Source organism: Arachis duranensis, chromosome 6 (genome assembly GCF_000817695.3).
Source record: "Arachis duranensis cultivar V14167 chromosome 6, aradu.V14167.gnm2.J7QH, whole genome shotgun sequence".
NCBI lineage: Eukaryota > Viridiplantae > Streptophyta > Magnoliopsida > Fabales > Fabaceae > Arachis > Arachis duranensis.
The window spans coordinates 8,266,855-8,288,494 of NC_029777.3; the positions used below are offsets into that span (position 1 = coordinate 8,266,855).

At 36.0% G+C, this 21,640-nt stretch overlaps 2 protein-coding genes across 2 annotated transcripts; both read right to left on the reverse strand.

The window, feature by feature from the left end:
- Positions 1-394: 394 nt before the first annotated feature.
- LOC107492506 (homeobox protein LUMINIDEPENDENS) lies at positions 395-8,829 on the reverse strand. The gene is given in 14 exon segments (XM_016113538.3): positions 395-1,701; positions 2,138-2,238; positions 2,240-2,799; positions 4,927-5,367; positions 5,905-5,993; positions 6,151-6,194; positions 6,272-6,323; positions 6,404-6,533; positions 7,075-7,168; positions 7,256-7,349; positions 7,449-7,733; positions 7,781-7,949; positions 8,139-8,166; positions 8,447-8,829. Coding segments are annotated over 14 exon segments (3,204 nt in total). The 5' UTR covers positions 8,621-8,829; the 3' UTR covers positions 395-758.
- A 2,187-nt stretch (positions 8,830-11,016) lies between these two features.
- On the reverse strand, positions 11,017-21,235 carry LOC107492505 (cysteine-tryptophan domain-containing zinc finger protein 7-like). Its single transcript, XM_016113537.3, is given in 14 exon segments — positions 11,017-11,470; positions 12,019-12,576; positions 12,661-13,430; positions 13,596-13,756; positions 14,168-14,328; positions 14,583-14,743; positions 14,827-16,355; positions 16,358-16,537; positions 16,655-17,058; positions 17,395-18,725; positions 18,834-19,235; positions 19,390-19,520; positions 19,622-19,694; positions 20,483-21,235. Coding segments are annotated over 12 exon segments (4,908 nt in total). The 5' UTR covers positions 20,663-21,235; the 3' UTR covers positions 11,017-11,470; positions 12,019-12,576; positions 12,661-13,235.
- Positions 21,236-21,640: the final 405 nt, after the last annotated feature.

Sequence of the window (21,640 nt, forward strand, 5' to 3'; positions counted from 1 at the left end):
TTAGCTAAACCTTGTATATAAAAACACTTGATGATAGAAAAAACATGAATGGAGAGAAGCCACAAGACAGAATATATGTTAACTATTACTTGATAGATGTACTTTGTCTTCAATCTCCTTGCCACGAGTACACAATATTATTGATCTTAAATGAAGCGCTTCGTAATTCGTAAACCAAGGCAGGAGCTCCCAAGAGTGACATCACAATGATTTTTTTTCTTTTTAATTTTCTTTTACCCAATCAAGGTTTCAGTAAATGAGTTTTATTACCTGTTCCGCTCGATATATTTCTCATACTTCATATTATGTAAAACTAGAAAATTCTTAATGGAATTTTATTTAGACATGTAATCTAAATTCTGAAATGCCCTTAAAAGGCATGGGAGAGGAAGCGAAAAACCAAAAACATAACCATTCTTTCTCTCTTTTCTTTTTTCCTTTTTTGAAAAATCAGAATTCGGATTGAGATCTTTATAAAATTGACATACAAGTAGAAAAGAATCTTGACATCCGCGAGTACTTGAACATTACGCTTATCCTACACTACATCCACTTCCAACCGAAGCCAGTTTTATGCTTTTAGGGAGCCTCTTCCTCTCTCTCTCTCTCTCTCTCTCTCTCTCTCTCTCTCTCTCAAAGGGACAATCCTTGTCATCAGGATGACACAATCAAATTCTACTGTACATCGGGAATATTAACGAGTGACGTAAAAAATAAAGTAAAAATCCTTCGAACTATATCATTTGTGAACAGAGTAATCATCGTCTCTCGTCATGCCACTTTCTGTTTCCCTGCCTAGCAGGGTCCCAATGTCCAGAAGAACCACGCTGCCTTGACCAATCAGGCCTATGGTTTCTTCCATGCTGATTCACTCTGGACTCTGGGTAACTCCTACCAGGAACATACCTAGGATTTCTAGTTGGACTATTATCTGGGCTCCATGTTTCATATTGTTCCCTTGTTGCATGATTGTTTCTATCCCAAGAAGGACCAGCCTGCATGGAACCCCCAACATATGCATTGTCATAGTAGTTTTGATTTCTATTGGAATGGTAACTGGATGATGGCACATCTTGCCTAACTCTCCAAGAATCTGAAACTTGACCTGGTTTTTCAATTTGTGGTGGTGGATAGGAATGTACACTGTTGCGGTATGAAGGTTCAGGGAAATGGGCTTGCTGAGAGGCCAAGTGTGCATGTCTTTGTTGTTGTTGTGTGGCTGAAAGTGAAGGGGTTGTTGAGGCCAACCTGAAGGATTGGGGAAATGAATTAGACAAACCGTCTTCAACACTCATATTAGGTACTGGTTTTACATTACTGGTGCCGTTGACCCGCATCGCTAAAGGTGAATGTGCGCCCGGTAAGTTAACTGAAGACGGATTTGTACTAGTTTTGTTCTTCATGGTTAAACCTATATCTGAGAGTGGTGTTTGTTGTACATGCAGAGAGGAAAGAGCGAGGGGTGGTTGCATCTCTATCTCAGGTACAATAGTTGCCTGAGGCAGTGAATATGAAGAAACTACTGTGCTAGTGAATGGATTTGAAGATGGAAGCGCCATTGTTGGCTGCTGCCTTATTACTGTAGTGCCGATTGCTGGAACCTGAGATATTAAGTTGGTAGTTGCCACTGCAGGATAGCTTCTAGCTGGTGCTAAGCTTTGCCGTGAAAAGGGATTCTTTGGTGGCATTGTGCTCCATCCACTCTGAAAAGTTGTTAAAATTGGAAGCCGTCAGTAATACAGAAAAACCAATTTTCATTTTACTAGACATTTATGACTATATTAATGATTTAACTATTGTTTGCATGTTGAAATTGCAATAAAATAGTGAACGGCCGTTCATGCATTCTTGGTCAGTTAAAGGTTTTATTTTTTTTCAGCACCTCCCTATGAACATCAAAGCCCGAAGGCCAAAAATATAAGCAGAACTATTCCACGGGAACCCTATCAATACGAAATTCTGAGACTAAACCTATTGGTTATTATTTATTATTTGCTAGTATGGCACTTTTTACATGGCATCGAAGCACACCGTGGAACATAACAACTTGACCAAAACTCCCTCGGGGAAATGGGGAAGAACTAGGAAATAGAAATAACTCAATTAGGAACTTCAATTTGGGCCACGATTGAAAAACCCATTTCGAGCTGAGATGGCTAAGTGGAGTGTGCATGGAACTGCAATGGAAGATATCAAACATGATAACATCTTTGACAAATAGTTGTAGTATGAACTCAAAGTCACGCACCGTTCTTGGATCACTTGAAGGAGTTGGTGAGGGGAGTGAAACTTCCACCTTCTCTGTGGGCTTTGCACTAATGCCATTTCCATGATTTGTATCATGTGTACCCAAGTTCATATCACCTCTCTTGATCATGTCAAGTACCTTCACGGTTTCCTCACTTGGGATGCTACCACCTTGTCCCGAAGTTAAGGCAAATACTAAGTCTGGATTTTTAAGTAACACTGCTAGCAGTTCCAAGTCAGGTTGAGCAGTATCAGCTACATTACTGGTTGAAGACGGTGTGGGTACGCCTTGAACAGCATGAGTTGCAACCTCATCAGGGGCAAATGCTAGTTCTGCACCATCAACATCCGGCAGCTGTTCAATGGGAATTTCCAGTGTCAAAGTGTCATCATAGTCCATCTCGAGGTCCCATGGCTCTTTGGGATTAGATGGTATCTCTTGGACAGTCTGATAAATAGTTTCCTTCTCCCTGCGGTTTCTGTTTTTCTGGACATCAACCTCTTTGCTATTTTCACCAGCACCAACACTCCATGTATCTCTGAGTTTCACTTCTGCAAAAAGGGAAACGGACCAAAAAAAAAAAAGGAAAGATTTGAAAACCAAGGAAAATGTGACTGAATAATTGAAGAAAGCAATTGGTTAAATGAGTTAAACAAGTTAAACATGAACCACACAATAGGCAGCAAAAACAAAATGATTATGACAATTCCACTTCTCCAGGATTATTTCACAAAATTTAATGGTAGAGTAGATTCTAAAGAAGCATCCAATTAAACTTTTGGGGCTGCAATTGAGTGATAAGCACCGCATCTACATACAATAATGAAAAATGATAGACAGGAAAATTCCAACACCAAAGGCTACATTCTTGTAAAGAAAATGGTGGTAAAGATTCAATTGTCAATAACTGATTTCCATCTTATTTGACGATTACATTCATGAAATGCAAGATTCAGAACTTCCACAATTAACTTAGTAGTACAAACAAATGAAACCACCGCAGTCCTTCATGTGTTATCCAGAATTGGATATTAGGTTATAAATACACTACTATTATCTAAGTTGCCATTTCGAAAGGTGTAGCCATACACCAGAGTGCAGCATAGACATCATCCGATTGACAAGCAGTTGGTATTTAAATTTTACAGTCCTTAAATATTACAGCCAACAAAAATAAGCTCATACATGCCAATCACGTCTCAAACTACATTAGCACTGCGTTTCATTTAATTATGGCAGGGAATATTTATTTTACAACATACCCAGAGTTCAAAACCTTGCAAAAATATCAGTAACAACTTGCACAATTCATACTCCATAACCTAGGCTGCTCTGTAGAATAATATGTAAAGAAGATGCAATGACTAAAATCACAAACTCCTTGACACCATTGATAAATAACAATGCTCTACCCAAATATGTGATTATGATTACAAATTACAGAATAAAATTGCCACTTCCAAAATGTAAGGTTTTCAAGGATTCTACAACCAATGCTTCAGATTGATTTAACTCGTCAATATCAAATCGATAAATAGAATTCTAGAGGGTGGATATAATAATAAAATTAACTTTTTAAAGTGGTGTTCTCAAGCATAACTATGGTCTATGGTGAATTTTTTGAGAGGGGGAGGGATGTTGGACAGTTAAAACCGCAGTTATATTTTGTGAAATTCGGAATTGTAGAAATCTTTTGTTCGGCTGAGGAACATCCAACTATTTCTGTCACTACTATACAACAGAGATCAGAATCAGGTATCGATTCAAGTGAAGCATGGCAATTCCCCATTGATTTTCCCAATACTGCGAAAAAGTTATAATAGCATTAATACCATATCGCAGTCCAAACCAAATTCATATAAATTTGATTTCCACATGGCCATGGCAAAGGTGCAAAGGAATAGAGCACGTATAATTCTTATGCATATGATATTCTTTTACTTCAACTTTTGATATTAATGTTATTGCGTTAAGAGTATTGGAAGAATGATCATAAGGCTATTGCAAATTTGTTAAACTGGTCCTTCGTCACTGCTATGGCCTTTTTGGCATTTATAATTTAGTATAACTCTTAATATTCAATTATCAGCAAACGAGAAATCATGCTCAATCTTCGTTACAGATTTAGGACAGTCACCACTTTAGCACAAGTGTGCAGAAGAGGTGTGGTAAAATGCTTAATTTGAACCAGTGGCCGATGTTTGGGCAATCATTAAGGATCCTGAAATCCTCATAAGAATCTGAGTTAGTAATCGAACCTCAAATCCAAGAGACAGATCTATACAAGCAATCTTTGCTAATCTCTTGAAAACATAGTAGAATTGTTTGAGTATATACTTTATACAACTGCCCAAAACACCAATATTAGTTACAGAGAATGAGGTTAGACCATAATTCTTGGTGTACTTATATAAGGCTGGAAGCGGAGGAAAAGGGGAAGGTTCAGTAAAGAGTTAGCCTAGAAAAAACATCTGAATCTCCCTCCAAGAACATGAGCTGAGATTCAGCTAAGACAAACCTCTTTTAAACTCAGTATTAGGAAACCCCGAAATGTGGTCTGTTCCCATTGTGTTCCATATTTTCTTTTCCCCCAAGCTGTCCAAGTGTTTAAGCAATTTTTCTATCCAAATATTATAGGCATATAATTGAGGGAACCAATAAAAAAGTTGCAAATGTACCTGCTGGTGTCTTCCATGGGATTTGCACCCTCTTGCACTTCTCCCACACTGGTTCATTTGCATCCGTTCTAGGTTTAGAATAAGATGTTTCCAGCCTATTAGTGGCCTTACTAGAGGGAAGCAATGAGGTCCTTTTATCATCTTCAATTCTGGGTGGAACAGGAACTTTAGCAGAGCAAGCTGCAATACTGGCCTGATTTGTCTGATGCTTATGCAAACCATCGATCTTCACATTTTTATTTTCCTTGGAAGACCCATTTTTTGCATACTTACTCTGCATGAATAAAGCACGCATTTTTGCTTTCTGTATATCATCAGCAGACATAGGACGACCTTGATTTATAGGGGCTACTCTTGTCGCCTGTGGGCTTCTGGTCACTGATTTTTGGCCTGGCTGTTCCACCAGTTGCACTTTTCTGCGCTCTCTAGGGCCATTTGATTCTGTTAGGGGTTAAGGATATGAAAAGTGAAGAAGTCTGTATTTTGAATGACCCAACAACAAGCATTACCAACTGGCAGTTTTGTTAAACTTCCATTGGAATATGAAGATTTTAAATCATTAATTTTATCTTTGAAAAGTATGCCAGTTTGTCCTCTAATAATAATGTTATGTCATAAAAAATAGTCAAAAACTTATATTTTGCAAGTTCAAAATGACATTTGATGACCAAAAATTATCATTTGAGGACATAGTTAATGTTATTAATCTTTTAGGGTTACAAATTCATACTCAAGAAAATCAAAAGGCACGAACTGAAGGTTTAACCAAATTTAATTTATGAGCCACCCATCATCACTCACGGCATCATTCAAGCCCTCCGCCCCTCCTCCCCTCATTCTTATATTTCTTGTGTGATCTAAAACACTTGTGGTTATGGATGGAAATCTGTCAGCATTCTGCCCAACCCAAAAGGGAAAAACAGAAGAAGTTCACAAGAATAAGTCAACCCAAAAGAAAACATAAAGATCCATGGATACGAGATGAAGAAACACCAAGAGCAAGCTTCTTATTAGAATCATCTGAGCTGGATGGCAACAATTTCACAGCATGGGAAGATTCCAGTTTCCTGAACAAATAGGGAAACAAAGGTGAGTACTAAGTGATGTTAATTAAACAGATATGGCCAAACAATCATACACTCGACTCAGGATTATTGGCACAAATACTCATGGGAATAAAAATAACTGAATGCAATAAAGCAAGCAGCCACAACCTATACACACCTGAAATTATCTGAATGATCATTAGAGAGAGCAAGAATGTCTTCCTGAAAACAAGAATGAATTATTAAGAAAAAATGAAAAGCCAAAGTTAGACAAAATGTGTCTCTGAGAAAACACTTACATGGACATTCATATTTGAATCCCATGATTCAGAGCCCATAATTTGACCAATACTGCACGGATGAGAATATACAGTTGAGAAAGGAGGTTCAACAAATTCTGCATGGAAAAAGAAAACAATACACAATCTTGCCTTTGAGAGAACATTTTATCTTTTTGACCATCATTAGAAAGTTTAACGCCATTGGGTTTCTTCATTGCTTGGTCCCTTGCTAATAATTTGCTCCACTTCGATAACAAAACCCTTGCCCTGTTTGATATATCTGATCCTCAAATCAGTGAGATTATAATTCACAAACTTTATCAAGTGAGCACAACTATTGGCTAAGAAAACAAAAAGCTGCAGTTCTCCAAAATTTATATTTAAAGTTATTTACGGGCACTAAGTGTGAGATCATGTATGTTATTAACTTTCATATTAATCAACCTTAAAATGAATTCTGTAGCTCAAATACTAAACCTAACATATCTTATCTCTTAAGTAACTGGTTGTCAAGAAAGAGTGGGAGCTACCTTAAAGGAAAAATTAGATTTAATTGTCAACTCATCCCCCACCTTCAATATCAATAATACCATTAACAACCATCTGTACTAGAGCAAAATATTTAGCAGGTCTAGAACAAGATATGTAAGGCAGTTATCAGTACCAAATCTTTCTACTACATAATAAGCTATCAAACCACCACATTCAGATGCAATCTACAGATAATATAAGGCCAAACTAAGGCATTCAGAAAGGTGAGAGCATTGAGGGAAAATCATAATGCCGGATGGGCACTCGGACAGGAAGAGCAAAAAGTACACCTGATGTCCTGTAGAACCGCAATCTATTAACACACGGCAATATAGCTGATATGTGTGTAGGAAGGGCTTTGTGTAAAGGCAAATGACAAAGAACCTGAAAACCAGTTAACCAAAGAGTGATATTATTTAGTTATGTGTGAATTGAACAAAGCAAACACTTAACCGCAGGATCCAAATTTACCTTCAAGATAAGAAGGAGGACACTTGTTTGCTCTTCAACAGCTGCTACACTCAACCAAGTTGCTAAAATCATCACACCTCCTCTGGTCAGAAACCTAAAAGCATACAGCACAGAAAGTCAGACACTATATAAGAAAATGTAAATAATTAAAATCCAACATTACTAAACCATTTTAGAAAAGTTAATAATGTACCACAACAACACTGAAAAGTTGTGTATTGTCAATATCCACTCCATCAGTTTCTCCTGCCCAGAAAATGACTCCTCCTTCTCCATTAGACTAAAAATATTATCAACAAATTTCTTATCTAAGTCATCTAGGTCAGACAAAGCTGCATCCTGCGTTGAACAAGATGCGCCTTCAGCATTGCTGGGCATGATAGAATTTAAGGGAGCTGGATTTATTGGTCTCATAGGATCAGAGTTTATTAGCTCATCCTGAGGTTCTTCACAAGAATTAGATTTTAATGCTTTCTCCCTTGACGACAATATGTAATAAAAAATATAAATAAATTAGAAAGAAACAAAGAGCAATTATATGAAACAGGAGGTGCTATGAACACCTGTGTTACTGTGACACCAAATAAAGCACTAATCTCTCGAGATTCTTTCTTGCTAATTGCATCCTTAATAGAAAAAACAGATTGCATGTAATTAACGGCCTTCGGATTTAATAAATCCCTTGGTCTTTTACCTGAAAATGGATTTAGCTTGAAACATTAGACATGAAACAAGCAGGCAGGGGAAAGGTTTGAAACAATCACTAAAGATCAGCTGAAGGTTAACTCGAATTAACTCAAACATGTATGAGAAAGAAACAATAACCAAGCTACATGTGAAAGATATAACTTAAAATCCAACTATGAGAATGCAAGAAACTTACCGATCTTTATTGAAAGAGCACCAGCTGCCTGCACAAAACACGACGAAGAAAAAAAGGTCAAAATATCATATTAGGAAAGCACAAGATCAAATTTATAGCTGAAGTATATATCTAACTAAAGAGCATTGAATTTCAGCGGCAGAAATATTGAAACACGATCACAATGCACTAAGAGGTTTTAGCTCTTAGCTGATCAACAGCTAATATCATTGCACTGCCATAATTTATCCACAAATAATTAAAATAAAATTATAATGAAAAGCGATAAAGAAACAGATACATAGTTAACAGAAGCATAGAAAGCACACCATTTCTTGAGAGAGAGGATTGACGCCGGTGAGTTTGCATTGCGTGACGACGATTTCCTGAAACTGATCGATCTGGCTGTGGAAGAGGTCTCTCTGCGAAGCCAAGAACCTCTGCAACGACTCGGCGGAGTTCCCAATCGGAAGCTCAAGGAAATCGTCGTTCGGGAAGTCCATCGTCGAAGATTGAGCTTCCTTCGCCGTGAATGTGTAGCTACACACATTCAACAAGATTGAATCCCAGAGCTTCTCCCCTGTGGTTGCCGCTGGGGAACCGAAGTTAGGGTTTGGGTTTCAACCGAATCCTAGAGAGAGAAAGTGAGATAGAGGACTGGGTCCGATGAGAGAGAATTAGGCCATGTTCGGATACCGCTGAATTTCATGTAGCTAATTTTGACGTCGATTAATTAAAAGTTAAAACGAATTAATACTCGTATCTGAACTTGCACTCTCCATTTAATTTCGAAAGTTTTAATTATCTCTATTTAATTTTTAAAGTTTATAAACATAATTTATATTAGTTTTTGGGATTATTTTAAACAATATTATATATTTAAGTTATTTTTTAATTAAATCTAATTAAGTTAGTTTAATATAATAAAATTTAGTTATGACTAATATTATTCTAAATTTTATTATTTAATTTAATTGAATTTAGTTTATAAAAATATTTAGATGTATAACATTATTTTTATTTGTAATGTTTGTGTGTTAAAAATTATCGAATAATACTATATATTTTAATTTTTTATAAATCAAATCAAATCGAGTTAAATAATAAAATTTAGAAGAGTAAAGTATACTTTTTGTTTTTTAAGTTTGACAAAAGTTTCAAAAATATCCCTAAACTTTATTTTGTTTTAATTTTGTCTCAAAAGTTTTCGATTTGCATCAAATATACCATTGACGGCTAAATTTTCAAAAAATTTAAGATAATCTAATAATAATGTATGAAAATTATGCTTGATTTGCTTGTGTTGAGAATTGTTCCTATGAAATTATTGTTGAATCGATCTTAAATTTTTTGAAAAATTAGCTGTCAAAGGTATATTTGATATAAATCGAAAATTTTTGAGACAAAATTGAAACAAAATAAAACTTAAAAATATTTTTAAAACTTTTGTCAAACTTTAGGGACAAAAAATATACTTTACCCAATTTAGAATAATGTTAGTTATAAATTAATTTTGTTATGTTAGTCTAACATACTAAAACCTGTACAATTATGCAATTTTGATTTTAAGGACTAAATAAAAACGATTAAAAATTTTTCATTCATTCTTTTTTCTTTGAGATTTTTTTTTCATTTTTCGACTATATACCGTTAGATAAATATTTTCAGTGTAGTGTTTTTGGGAAATTCTCACCTTTTATTATGCTGTCCTACTTTTGGATATCTTTATATTTTATTTTTTAATAATTAATGAAATATAACCTACTATCTTTAAAAAAAAACGATTAAAATTTTTGAGACTAAATTAAGACTATATAAATTTAAGTACTAAATTGAGAATTATCTACAAAACAAACTATACTTTTTAAGCCTTTTGTATTACAAAGTTAATTTTATGCCTCTATGTATTAATTGAAAAGTAATCTGAGATTGCATTTTAATTTGGGAATGAATATTGTAATTTTTATTTTAAAAACATCATTTTTGTTTTTTAAATTTATATAGATATATAATGTAAAAATATTATGTGTAGAATGACACTATAAAAAAATAAAAGTAACATTATTATTTTTTTAAGTTTATTGTATAAAATTAAAGATTACTCGCTTATAATAAATTATCAGTAAAGATGAGTTTAATTTTGATGTGGTAAGTTTTACAATCATATTCATTTTTTTATGATCATTTACAAGTTAACGTGAAAAGTAGTTATTTTTGTTGATGTGCCGTTATATAATTGGATGTACATGTAAAACTACTTTACACTGACAGTATATTAAAATTAAATTCATAAAATATTAGTAAAGATATTATAATTTTTTACTTATATATATATGAGTAATTCTAACAAATTAAGATGTCTTTATATACAAGAATAAGAATAGAGTTTTTTTTTAATATTTGTACGTAATTTTAAAATATTCTTATTATTTAATTCGTATAATTTTATCTTTAATGATTGAAATACACTTTAATTCTATACTTTACATTAGTTCTATCTTTAATTCTATTTTGATGTGTTGTATTAATTCTCTCTTATTAATAATATTAAAATAATTCAATAAGGGATAATATTACAACATAAGGATTAGCTAACAAGTGTATTTAAAGATTTGTTTAAGAGTATTAATATAATAAGTTTGTATTGAAAAATGAAACATTTAAAATTTTCAATATATGTGTTGCACATTTAACGGAAAAAAAACTTTAAAATTTTTTTATAGAAATATCCCTTCTCAACAAAATCCTAAAACATAATCTGATCATCAAACACAAACAACCTCTTTTTTTTTTTTTTTTTAATATATGTTACAATAAGATCTCTGTATTCTATGTATGGTTTGAATATGTATTGAGTACAGCCCTTAGAAGTTAGAATAATTTTAAAGCATATAACGCGTTGAAAGTAAAATTAAACTTTATTTCCAAATAAACTTGATACAAATTAAGACAATATTTTGTCACACTATCTGCTCACTAGAATATACAATAATTATGGGGAAGTTGTAGATATCTTACACTCCCCAATATTTGACTCTCTTCTCATTTTGATCAGACAAGGCGAACCAAACGGGCAAAGAATATTATTATAGCTAGCTCTGTACATTAAAAATCAGAGCAGGCAATCTGGTAGTGTCAAAATTCAATATTGAATGCCCGAAACTGTCCCAGGCCCTTCCAACAGAGGAGGGAGGGAAGGGAGTGCAAGTGCCCTACACTTGCTGGTTGCTACTCTCATTTATTCTGTGTAGATTACAAGGGAGGAAAATTCTGCACTAAGGTAGCTTTCGGACAGTTACAGAGTTGGCCAACTAAATTGTAGCTTCATCTGAAGTTTGCATCAGTTGCTTAACCTGCAACCATAGATGATGCTCTCAAATTACAATACTCACATAACATACTAACATAACCATCCACTAAGACAGGAAAACAAAATAAATAAATGAATAATGAATATAAGTATGGAGAATAAGATGATCCTCAAAGGTAAAACTTGTAGAATTGTTGCAACGGTATAATCATACCAAAGCATTTTTAGAACAGGAAGCTAAAACATGCATGGGCAGAGACGGCGAACACAAAAAGATGCTAAGGGTTGTATTCCTACTCTTGTTCTCTTACAGGTTAACATTTTATCTCTAAAAAAAATAAGTAAAGTAACAGATAATATTGTTATCCGAATAAATCTAGTAATTAGGATTATAATGCACATTCATGATTTCCTATGGTAAAATCCATTTATAATCTTCTATATTGGGCTATAGAAATGACTGAAATTGAACTTTATAATTAAAAAAAATAGCATTGCTACCTATATAATAGTTCCCCAAGCACAACACAAATAATAGTGCAAGCTTAACAGTAATATGATGCAATGCCACTGATCAAGATGACAACATACCTGTCAGATTCTGCAAAAGGCAGCAACCAGCTTGCACAATGCCTAACTTGATCCTCTAATATTTATTCAAGTGAAGAAAGGAGAGATGAAATGCAATCAAGAGTCAGAGAGCCTTGACATCCACTTACTTACAACAAAATAATTTCACATGATCAGAAGCACTTGTATAAGTTGACAAACTGATGCGAACACAGCCAAAAGAGCCCATGAGAGAACCAGAAACAGGAGGGTCCAGTACTGTGTAGGAGCCCAAGAGAGTAAGGAAGCTGCCAGGGCGGACTCGAGACTACCATATGGGATAAGGTGTGTTGTAGGTGATTGTTATGAGTACATGATGGTAGTCTCGAGTCTACCCTAACAGCTTCCTTACTCTCTTGGGCTCTTGCACATTACTAGACCCTCCTGGTTCTGGTTCTCTCATGGAAACCATTGAGAACACATCACCTGCTGAAAATTCTTGCTGTACATCGCACCTTTTCTATTTTCTGCTTGTTCTATATCAACAAGAAGAGTAAACAATATAGTTCTATGACTAATCCCAAATTTGTACAAGATAACCTGCAAATAAGTTAAAATCTAATCAGAAAAATTATGGCCACATACACAAACATGTTCATGTATTAATAAAAGAGAAGGGCTCACTTTAGTCAGACTCTGTTTGACTTTAATTCCTGTAGAGATACTGGACAAAGAGGATAAAGTGCAGTTCCCAACAGTAGAAGGATAATCACAGTTAATCGAAGAACCCATAAATCTCTCTCCAGCACTTATAACTTTACATATTTACATATTGAAGAAATAAGAATTCCTCCAGAATGAGAACAGAACAAACGAAGGCAACTAATTTCAAATTGCCACGTCTGCCTATATGTAGCATCATTTGACACATCAAAGCATCTAAAGATCGGCTTTACAGCACCCGACTTCTGAATCCCAAAGCCACCACAGTATCTCAGGGTTTACCAAAGCTTCCATTCTTGAACACGACAAAAAGCAGCTAAATTCCCCTGACCGTAAATTGACACTTCCCTTTCACTGTGTATGGCAACAGATCTATAAACAACACTGGCTTCACGAGTTGGCAAGAATGCTTTGAGATTCAACATAGCCTTTCCCCATCATAATTGGGTTTTAGATGATCTCTGCACAGTGAAGGTTCTAAACATGATCAAGAAACGCACTTGTCATGGCCCACAATTTCATAATTAACTTGACCCTCAACGATTGTTGGCTTCCACGGCAATCCGTACCAAACGTAGCAAACCCTCCACATCTTGAAAGCTAAAATCAAGAGCCTTCTTAATAGAGCAGATACCTCCTGCTTTCTTGTCCATGCCTGGACTAGAATTAGCAGCTGCAAAAGCATTCCATGATTTCCTAGAGGCTTCCATGGCAAAATTAACATCCTGAGCCTGCAATTGATACATGTCGTTTATTTCAATATCAATCCGGACATATAACCCAACCCAGGGAATAAAAGAAACAACAATGTATGTAAGCTAGCACTGTAGCTGTGCCAATGTATGCTTTCAACAGCTTTCTTTACAAACATTCCTTTAGGAATAATATAGACTTACAAAGTTGAGCAGCCGCACAAAATTTGGACGATTTCGTGCAGCAATAACATGGTTCCCAGCAACTTGGGGCGAATTTACACTCTTGGATAAGGCAACCTTATCGGCTGCTGTAGTGTTGTTAACATTGTCAACATCAGAGGCAGATGATGAAGGAGACTCACCTGACAAATGTAACAAAGTTCAAAACAAAGGAGAGACATCAGTCTATCCACATGATCAGCGGGAAAATACGTTTTAGGCTACTTGACATCAAATTAGCCATATACTTTCCGTTATTTTCTCTTTTGGAACTTCCTCAAAATGTCATTTACTTTCCTTCTCTATGCTGATGCATTCAATAACACACTACAGGCAAAGACATCTATATTCATGACTATGCCCTATGGAATTCTTCCGACATGGTCTTCTTATATATAGATATATGAAAAGGGGAATATTCAACATATATATGCTGAATCTTAACTTTGTATAGAGATGTGATTTGCAGGATGTCAAATAAAATTACAATGGAATGTGACAACTTCAACATGGAAGCATTATTGCACCTGCAAGTGAGTTGCATAATTCATTACCTAAAGGAACCATTTGTAGAGCTGTCTGGAGCTCATGTCGATCTCTGCTTGCACTACTGTGTGAAGAATATATAACCCTCATGTATGCCACCTCCATGCACTTGTAGGCCAAAGCAGCTGAAGCCATATCTTTTGATTTCTCATATTCATGGGCACAAAACCTATTAAGTGGAAAAATATCATGACCATGATTAAAAACAGGATCCAATCATAAAAGGTTTACCAGAGTTGTATACAACATATAATCACTTAAAATATTTAATGCAAAATACATTAGTGACATTTTGAGACATGTTTTCCACCTCAACCAATTTAAGTATAAATAATAAAGAGAATGGTAATACCAGTAATTAAAATAAGAGATAAAATAATCTTCAAAACAAACTAAAGCATGATGATGAAGATATTTTCTTACTCGCATAATTTTGCTGTGCTGCTATATATTTGAAGTGATTGGATTACATCACTGTGTTTAGCATGGTCATTGTTGCCAGATTCTAACAGAGAGGCTCCAAGAAGAAACTTGAGGGCTGCCTGGAAGTAGAGACTAGTGCCCTCCAGTGTGGATCCAGCATTCTGTATGATAAACCCAAAAATTTGAAGATAAGCAGCAAGAAGACCAAAAGAAATAAAACCATAGAAGGGAATATATAAAACACCTTAAGACGATCAGCCAAATGCTTAAGATCTTTAGCTTCTTTCAAAGCATTGGTAGCAGCATGAGTATCCCTTCTAATTGGACTAGGGGCATCAAGCTCCTTAGATCTGTGTCCATTAGGTACAGGATTTCTTGAACCAATTTGCTGAGTTCCATTTTGATTATCAGATTTTTTTATTTGCTTTTTCTGCAACTTAGATGCATCATCAACTTTGGAAGGCTCAACTTTCACATCTCCATTTCCTTTAAGGAAACCAACAACTGGTCGTGGGCAATTACTTGATGGCTCAACTTGAGCTCCTCCAGAGGGCAACAATGACAAAGACTTCCCTTTTCCAATTACTTCTTTATCTGTTCTTTCGGAAAGAGGCCTCTTTGAAGATGTTTCAGCATGACAGTCTGGCAACTGACTTGGAGTATTTAGTGCCTCCTTTTTGTTTACGGCATCTGTACCAACTTCTTGAAAGTCGATCCCCTTATTGAAATGACTCTCTTTTTTGCTACTCTCACTTTTCCCTGAAAGATCTTTCTTGCCAGCATGTATATTCTCACTTTGATCAGGCTTGAACCCAGACCTCTCTTGCGACTTAACTTTGCCATCATTTTGTTTTGCCTCGGATAAAGGAGACTTGTCTAGTGGCTGAATAGGAGTACTAGTATTCTTGACAGTTTCTGCAGGATTTTCTGACTTACAGCTCTCCTTGTTGCCCTTCACATCTGATTCAGCATTGTTCTTCAGGATTCTAGACACATTAGCACAATATCTATCAGTCCTGTCTTCACATTGATTCTTGATCTGCTCTTTAATAGGATAAGTACCATCTTGAGAAACAGTGCCCACACCACTATTGGTATGATGGCCAGTTATTTGAGCTTTAGGTTTAGCAACTGATGTATGATTAACACCCTTATGCTGAAAATCAGACTTATGGACCATTGTGAAAGATTTGTCCTTCCTAGCTGCTCCAGATCGATCACTTCCACCCTCTTCAGCATCTGAGAATCTTCTTGGACTATCCACAACGGCAGTATCATGAGACTCATCTTTCACCGCAACTTCCCTGGTTGGAAATTTATCTGTATATAAAACTCTCATAGGCGATGAAGAAACTGATTCCACAGGTGAGCCTTTCACTTCCTGCAAGCTGGCTTTGGTTTTATGTGAGCCAGAAACCTTAGAAGAACTGGAAGTGGTGGCTACAGAAGCCTGCACTGATCCCACGTCCCTTTTTAAACTGTCCATTACATCCAAGCTCACATGTGAACTCCCAGGATTTTGCCTGAATTTATGGTTTTTCATATGACCAACTCTTTTGTCAGTTCGAACACTGCCTTTACTGCTACTTGATTCTCTTCCTTCAGATTTTGAATTTCTTGTCTTCTTTTCCTTCCTTGAATCACTGAACTCCTGTGCAGAAAATCTGCTCCCCTGAAGGTGGGGATTCCCTGTACTACATGTTTGAGCATCCTGATACTCCTTCAGTTTCCTCTTTTTAACACTGTCAACAGCATCACAGTTCCCTAAATCCCAACTGAAGGAATTGGAAAGCTGCTATTAGAGCCATGGCTCACCTTCCTAGTAGTCCCACTCTGTCCAGCAATCCATTCTTCATCAGTAGAACGTATCTTGTCAGTCTTAACTTTCTTGGTTGGCCTAGAACAATCTTGATCAGGATCCCTCCGGCTTTTCACTTTCATATTCTTTGTATCACCTGTCAACACATTTTGACAAATGATGATAACGTTCTAGAAATTCAACAGGTCTTTGAGCATCAGTATTTATTTTAATACCAAGTTAAAAAGCACAATGACAGAGTGGTTCAAATTACCTCCATCAGAATTGTTCTCCAACTTCTGCTTATTTTTGTGTTTCTCCCCTGGAACATCAGCCTCACTGACAACAGGAGATTTGTGCACTTCATTTAAGCTCCTACTTCTCACTGATGATGGCAAATTTTTCTTTATAGAAGATGACAATTGAGAAAAGCCATCTTTATTTTCATAATTTGATGAATCCTTCACAACTTTTTTCTTCCCCACAGGCATGCCATTAAGATCATTATTTGGCTGGTGTTGATCAGGATGCTGAACAGTTGCCACAGTACCTCCGACCATAACACTCCCAGAGACATTTTGCAGGTTGCTTTTACCATCAGGAGGAGGCACTTGGTATAATGCAATCACAGCTTTTGTGGTTTCATCCTCAGTAAAACTACAGCGATTCATGTCAGGCCTGCACAATTATGCACATAATTAATTCGAAGTGGAAACATTTATGATTTATGTACTGACTTTAATGTGTTATTCAATGAAATCAATATAAGTAGTTCACATCATGTGTTACCAAGTAAAATAGATATTGTTTTTATGGTCAAATTGGAGGTACAAGCACTTGGATAGGGGAGGAGGATAGGTGGCCTGGTGGAGGAACAACCTTTCAACATCAATCATCACACCCCAATCATAAAAGATTGGGGTAAGTTCAAATTGATCTACAAGCTTATTGGCACTAGATATTTCAAGTCTGCACAGATATATTTAAAACAGTTTACCACTCATTAGAACTTACAGCCAATCAAGCATACTACAGAGCCACTTTTCAGGTAGGCTATCAGGATTTGTGCCAACAGGAAGAAGACGCCATTTGTGACACCTGTCACATAGTACCCAATGATCTTCTGTATCAACAGGAGCCATCATGACAGAAACTCCTTTCACATTCTCATTCTCAGCATCAGTATCATGTCCATTTCCGGTGTACCAGATATTTGTGGCCATTTTGGGGTACACTTCAGCTGTTAATGGTTTATCAACTTTCTTATCAGCTGATCTCTCCTTTGCTCCACAATTGATTGTAGACATGCTCCTCTGAACCACCTCAGAGTCCTTCAGTTTAGCCTCCTTAGGGGTTTCCGTTGAATCCATTCTGTCCTCTTCTTCCAATTCCCCAAAGAAATCTTTATAAGTATCTCTAGGCTTTAAAAGACCCTTCTGTACTCTGACATCTTCAGTTTCACTTTTTGATGCTGAACTATCTTCAGAACTCTTTTTCAGTTTAGTAACCAATGGGGATCCAGTCTTCAAGTTTTCTTTCTCCTTCTCTATAGCCACAGTGCTATTACTTCCCTTTGACTTCTTCTTTCCCACAGGGAATGGATGTTCTTTCACAACAGGTAATGTTATACTGTCTTGTTCACGCAGACTGTTTCTTTGATAAGCCTTCTTAGGAGGTTCAGTAAATTCAGTGCTTGATGCTGTCGTAACTTTGGAGACATTAGATTCAGTTATTCCTGAGTCACAAATTTTATCGCCAAGAGGAATGTCCTTTGGTGCATAAAATGATGAGTTGTCCTCAGAAACCTTCCCTCCCACAAATTTTCTCCCTGCACCTCCCTTTGCCCTCTCAGCAAAACCATTCACTCCATCCAATGTTGGCTCCACCCATTCCTTTTCTGCCAGATCGGAAGCGATTTTCTCCCTAATTATACCTTTTTTGGTTTCGTTCAATGAATTACATGGTCCATCAACATCCTTTACCAAATCATCACGGGATAAAAGTGGTAGCTTCAAGGTTTGTGAAACTAACTCCTCCATGTTCAATGCATTTCTACCTTGTTCCTTTGTTGAAAGAGCTCCAAGATCATTCCGAGTATTCTTCTTATTGCTACCCTTGACTTCCACTGAGGACTCATGACCCTCCAAAGACTTCACCTTTTTCCCACCTGACAATTTTCTGTCACCTTTTGCCATGTAAGACTCATGTAGCAGCATGCCAGAACCTTCTGGTCCATCCATAAGAAAAGTACGACGAATACCATCTCGAGTATGTACTTCATTTTCGGTTAATTCAATGAGATCATTCGGAAGAGGTGACAACAACATAGGGAGAACTGTCATAACCTATTCCAATAGAACATTATAAAAGTTGAATTAAATAAACCTTCTAAACCTCATCAAGCCCAATGTAAAGAATACAAGGGAGAATCAAATTGTAAGAAGATAATTCACCTGAAGGATACTTGTAGGAGATTCAAAGGGAGCATCTTGAGGACCACGCGAAATTCCTTCGCTTTCTGAGGGACTGTCATCCAATGACGATGTTGGTGACATATCAAGACCAAGTCCACTGTATATCGCAGCATTTTTACGTGTTGTCAAATTTCCAGGCCCCATTTTTATTCGAACCTTCAGTACCTTCTGGTCTGCTATGCTAGTTGCATTCATGTTTAGGGAGTCACACTTAGAAGTGAGTGCCTCAGTACCAATGATTGATATGCACTTTTCTTGATTGGTTACATCGTCTACAGAGGGTGCCTTAACTGCAGGCAGCCTTGAGGAGGTAGCAGAACCTGGGCCAAATCTTGAGGACTGAGCTCCAGTTGAAAATTGTACAGAATCCCCTTGCCCACTCTGTATAGTAAAGTATTAATGTGAAGTAAATCAAGAATGAAAAATTATCAAAACGCAAGCCATAAACCTCGCATATAATCATCGATTTACTTACAAAGTTATACTTAAAAAAAAAAACGGACATGCTTGTCCCATATTAGTATAATGAATGTACCTCAAGTTGCACAATATTAGGAGATCTGGGTGTATTTTGACTGTGAACTTTTTGTGGAGTCCTTGGATGAGACCAAACTGGTGAACGGTGATGGGTTGGCAAAAATGATCCATAACCACCAAATTTTGCTCCTGGAATGATCATATGTTACTAAATATTATAAGTGGGAGAAAAACCCTTCATTATGTAGGCCTATACACTATATATATATATATAACAAGTTAAAACTGACCCAAATTTTCTGCAGACACCCCGCCTTCAAAATCTTTCTGAAAGTGTCCCAGAACATCTTGGATTTTTTCATCCTTATCAAATGAAAGCCAAAAGTAAATCATCAAGGAAAATAACAAGAATAGATGATTAAAAATTGAAGAAGGCCTCAAATTATATTAATGAAGTTGAATACATGTAATGTAGGCATGTTAATAATATAGAAACATATGCCAATACATTTGGATGTGTCAGCTAGCCATCTTACAGTCGGCTAGTTTACAAATTAAGGAACAGAATTTCCATAAGTTATATCACTTTATGGACCTGATATAATGATGCATTTCATGCTATCTCATAATTAATAAGCGGACTACACACATAATGACTCCAATATTTGTATGTGCACAGTGGAAATTGTATTTAAGTTTATGTAAAGGGAAAGGAAATTCCAAAACTGTGAATTTTTAGCATTTTAACTGAAGCAAAAAGCACATCAATAATGGAAAACTTTCTACTTCAAAAAAGGTAAACCATGAAAAACCAGAGAAACAGAAAGGGAGGGAAGGAGAGATTGAGAAATCTTTTAAACAACCAAGCTAGTTCAAACTGCATTCCCATCAACATCTGATCAAACGGGTTGACCAGATATTTCTTCAACAATCCAAAACCTTCTCTAACATCCTTAATGTAAAAAACACCAAATCCATTCAACTCACACTAACAAAAACACAATTCAGCACAGCAAATCACAAAAAGTACATAAACCATACAAACCAAATTTCAGGTTTTGGATCTAGCAGGCTAAAACAAGTAAACATCAACAATTCAAAGCTTCCGAATCAGAAAGATAACGAAGTAGAGCAATCTTCATAAGCCTTACAATGTAAGAGAGAGCAACATCGGGATCAACGGTGGCGTCATAATCTTCATGGTTCTGATATGAGCATGCTTCACCTTCTTCAAGCTCAGACTCCACCATCTCTCTCCTCCCAGCTCCTAATCCAAGCTCTAACCCTAAACCTAACCCCTTTCTCGCATCCCTACCTCCAGCAGAAATCATCCAAGTAAACCAGAATACACCAAAATCAAACCCCCAAACTTAAACCTCTGCATTGAGAACCTTCCATTAAAATCCCAACCTTCTCTTCCACCTCAAAAACTTCCACCAAAACAGTCAGCCAGAAGCTTAAGAATGAAAATTCTACACGATCTCGCAAGCTCGCGTAGAATCACAAGCTCAAAAACAGCTCGGAACGAGAATTAAAGCGACAACCTCCGAGAATTAGAACAGGGAAGCACAAAAACGAAAATTAAAAATAATAATAATTAAAAAATAAGTTTTGTGTTTGAATTCTGAGAAACTTTGAATTGAATCTCGTTATTGTGGAGTTGAGATCGATCAACACAGAGTTTGTCCCTCTCTCTCTCTCTCTCTTTCTCTCTCTCTCACCGTGTCTCTGTTTTTGGTGAATACAGCAGCCGCGTTTTTTTTCTCTCTCTGTCTTAATTTTAATTTTTTATTTATTTACGTGAAATGAATAATCTAGTTAATCAAATGGGATTAGATTTGTATAATTTAAATTAAATACTACGGTAAGAGAGAGAGAGAAGAAAACAAGTTGATAAAAGAGAAAGAGAAAGAAAACCATTCTACCCACTTTGGTTAGGTCTTTGTTGGCTCCTCGTTTTATATGTTCCCCATCTCTACCAATACCATATTTACTCACAACCCGCACGCTCTCATAAGGCGCGTCCCTCCGCGTGCTTCCCTTTTTTTTTTTCAGCTAAACTACACTAACATTGTTAGTTTGTTACAGCAGTGTTTGGATAGAGTTTCAGTTTCTCTGATACTAGATAGAGTTTCTGATACTAGATAGATAAATACAGCTACAAGTACATACCAAAAAAAATATAAATATAAATATAAAGATACATAACATATGTTTAGTGATAATATATAAAATACAATACGATACAAATACACACAGAAATATAAATATAAAGATACATAAATTACGTTAGTGATAATATATAAGAT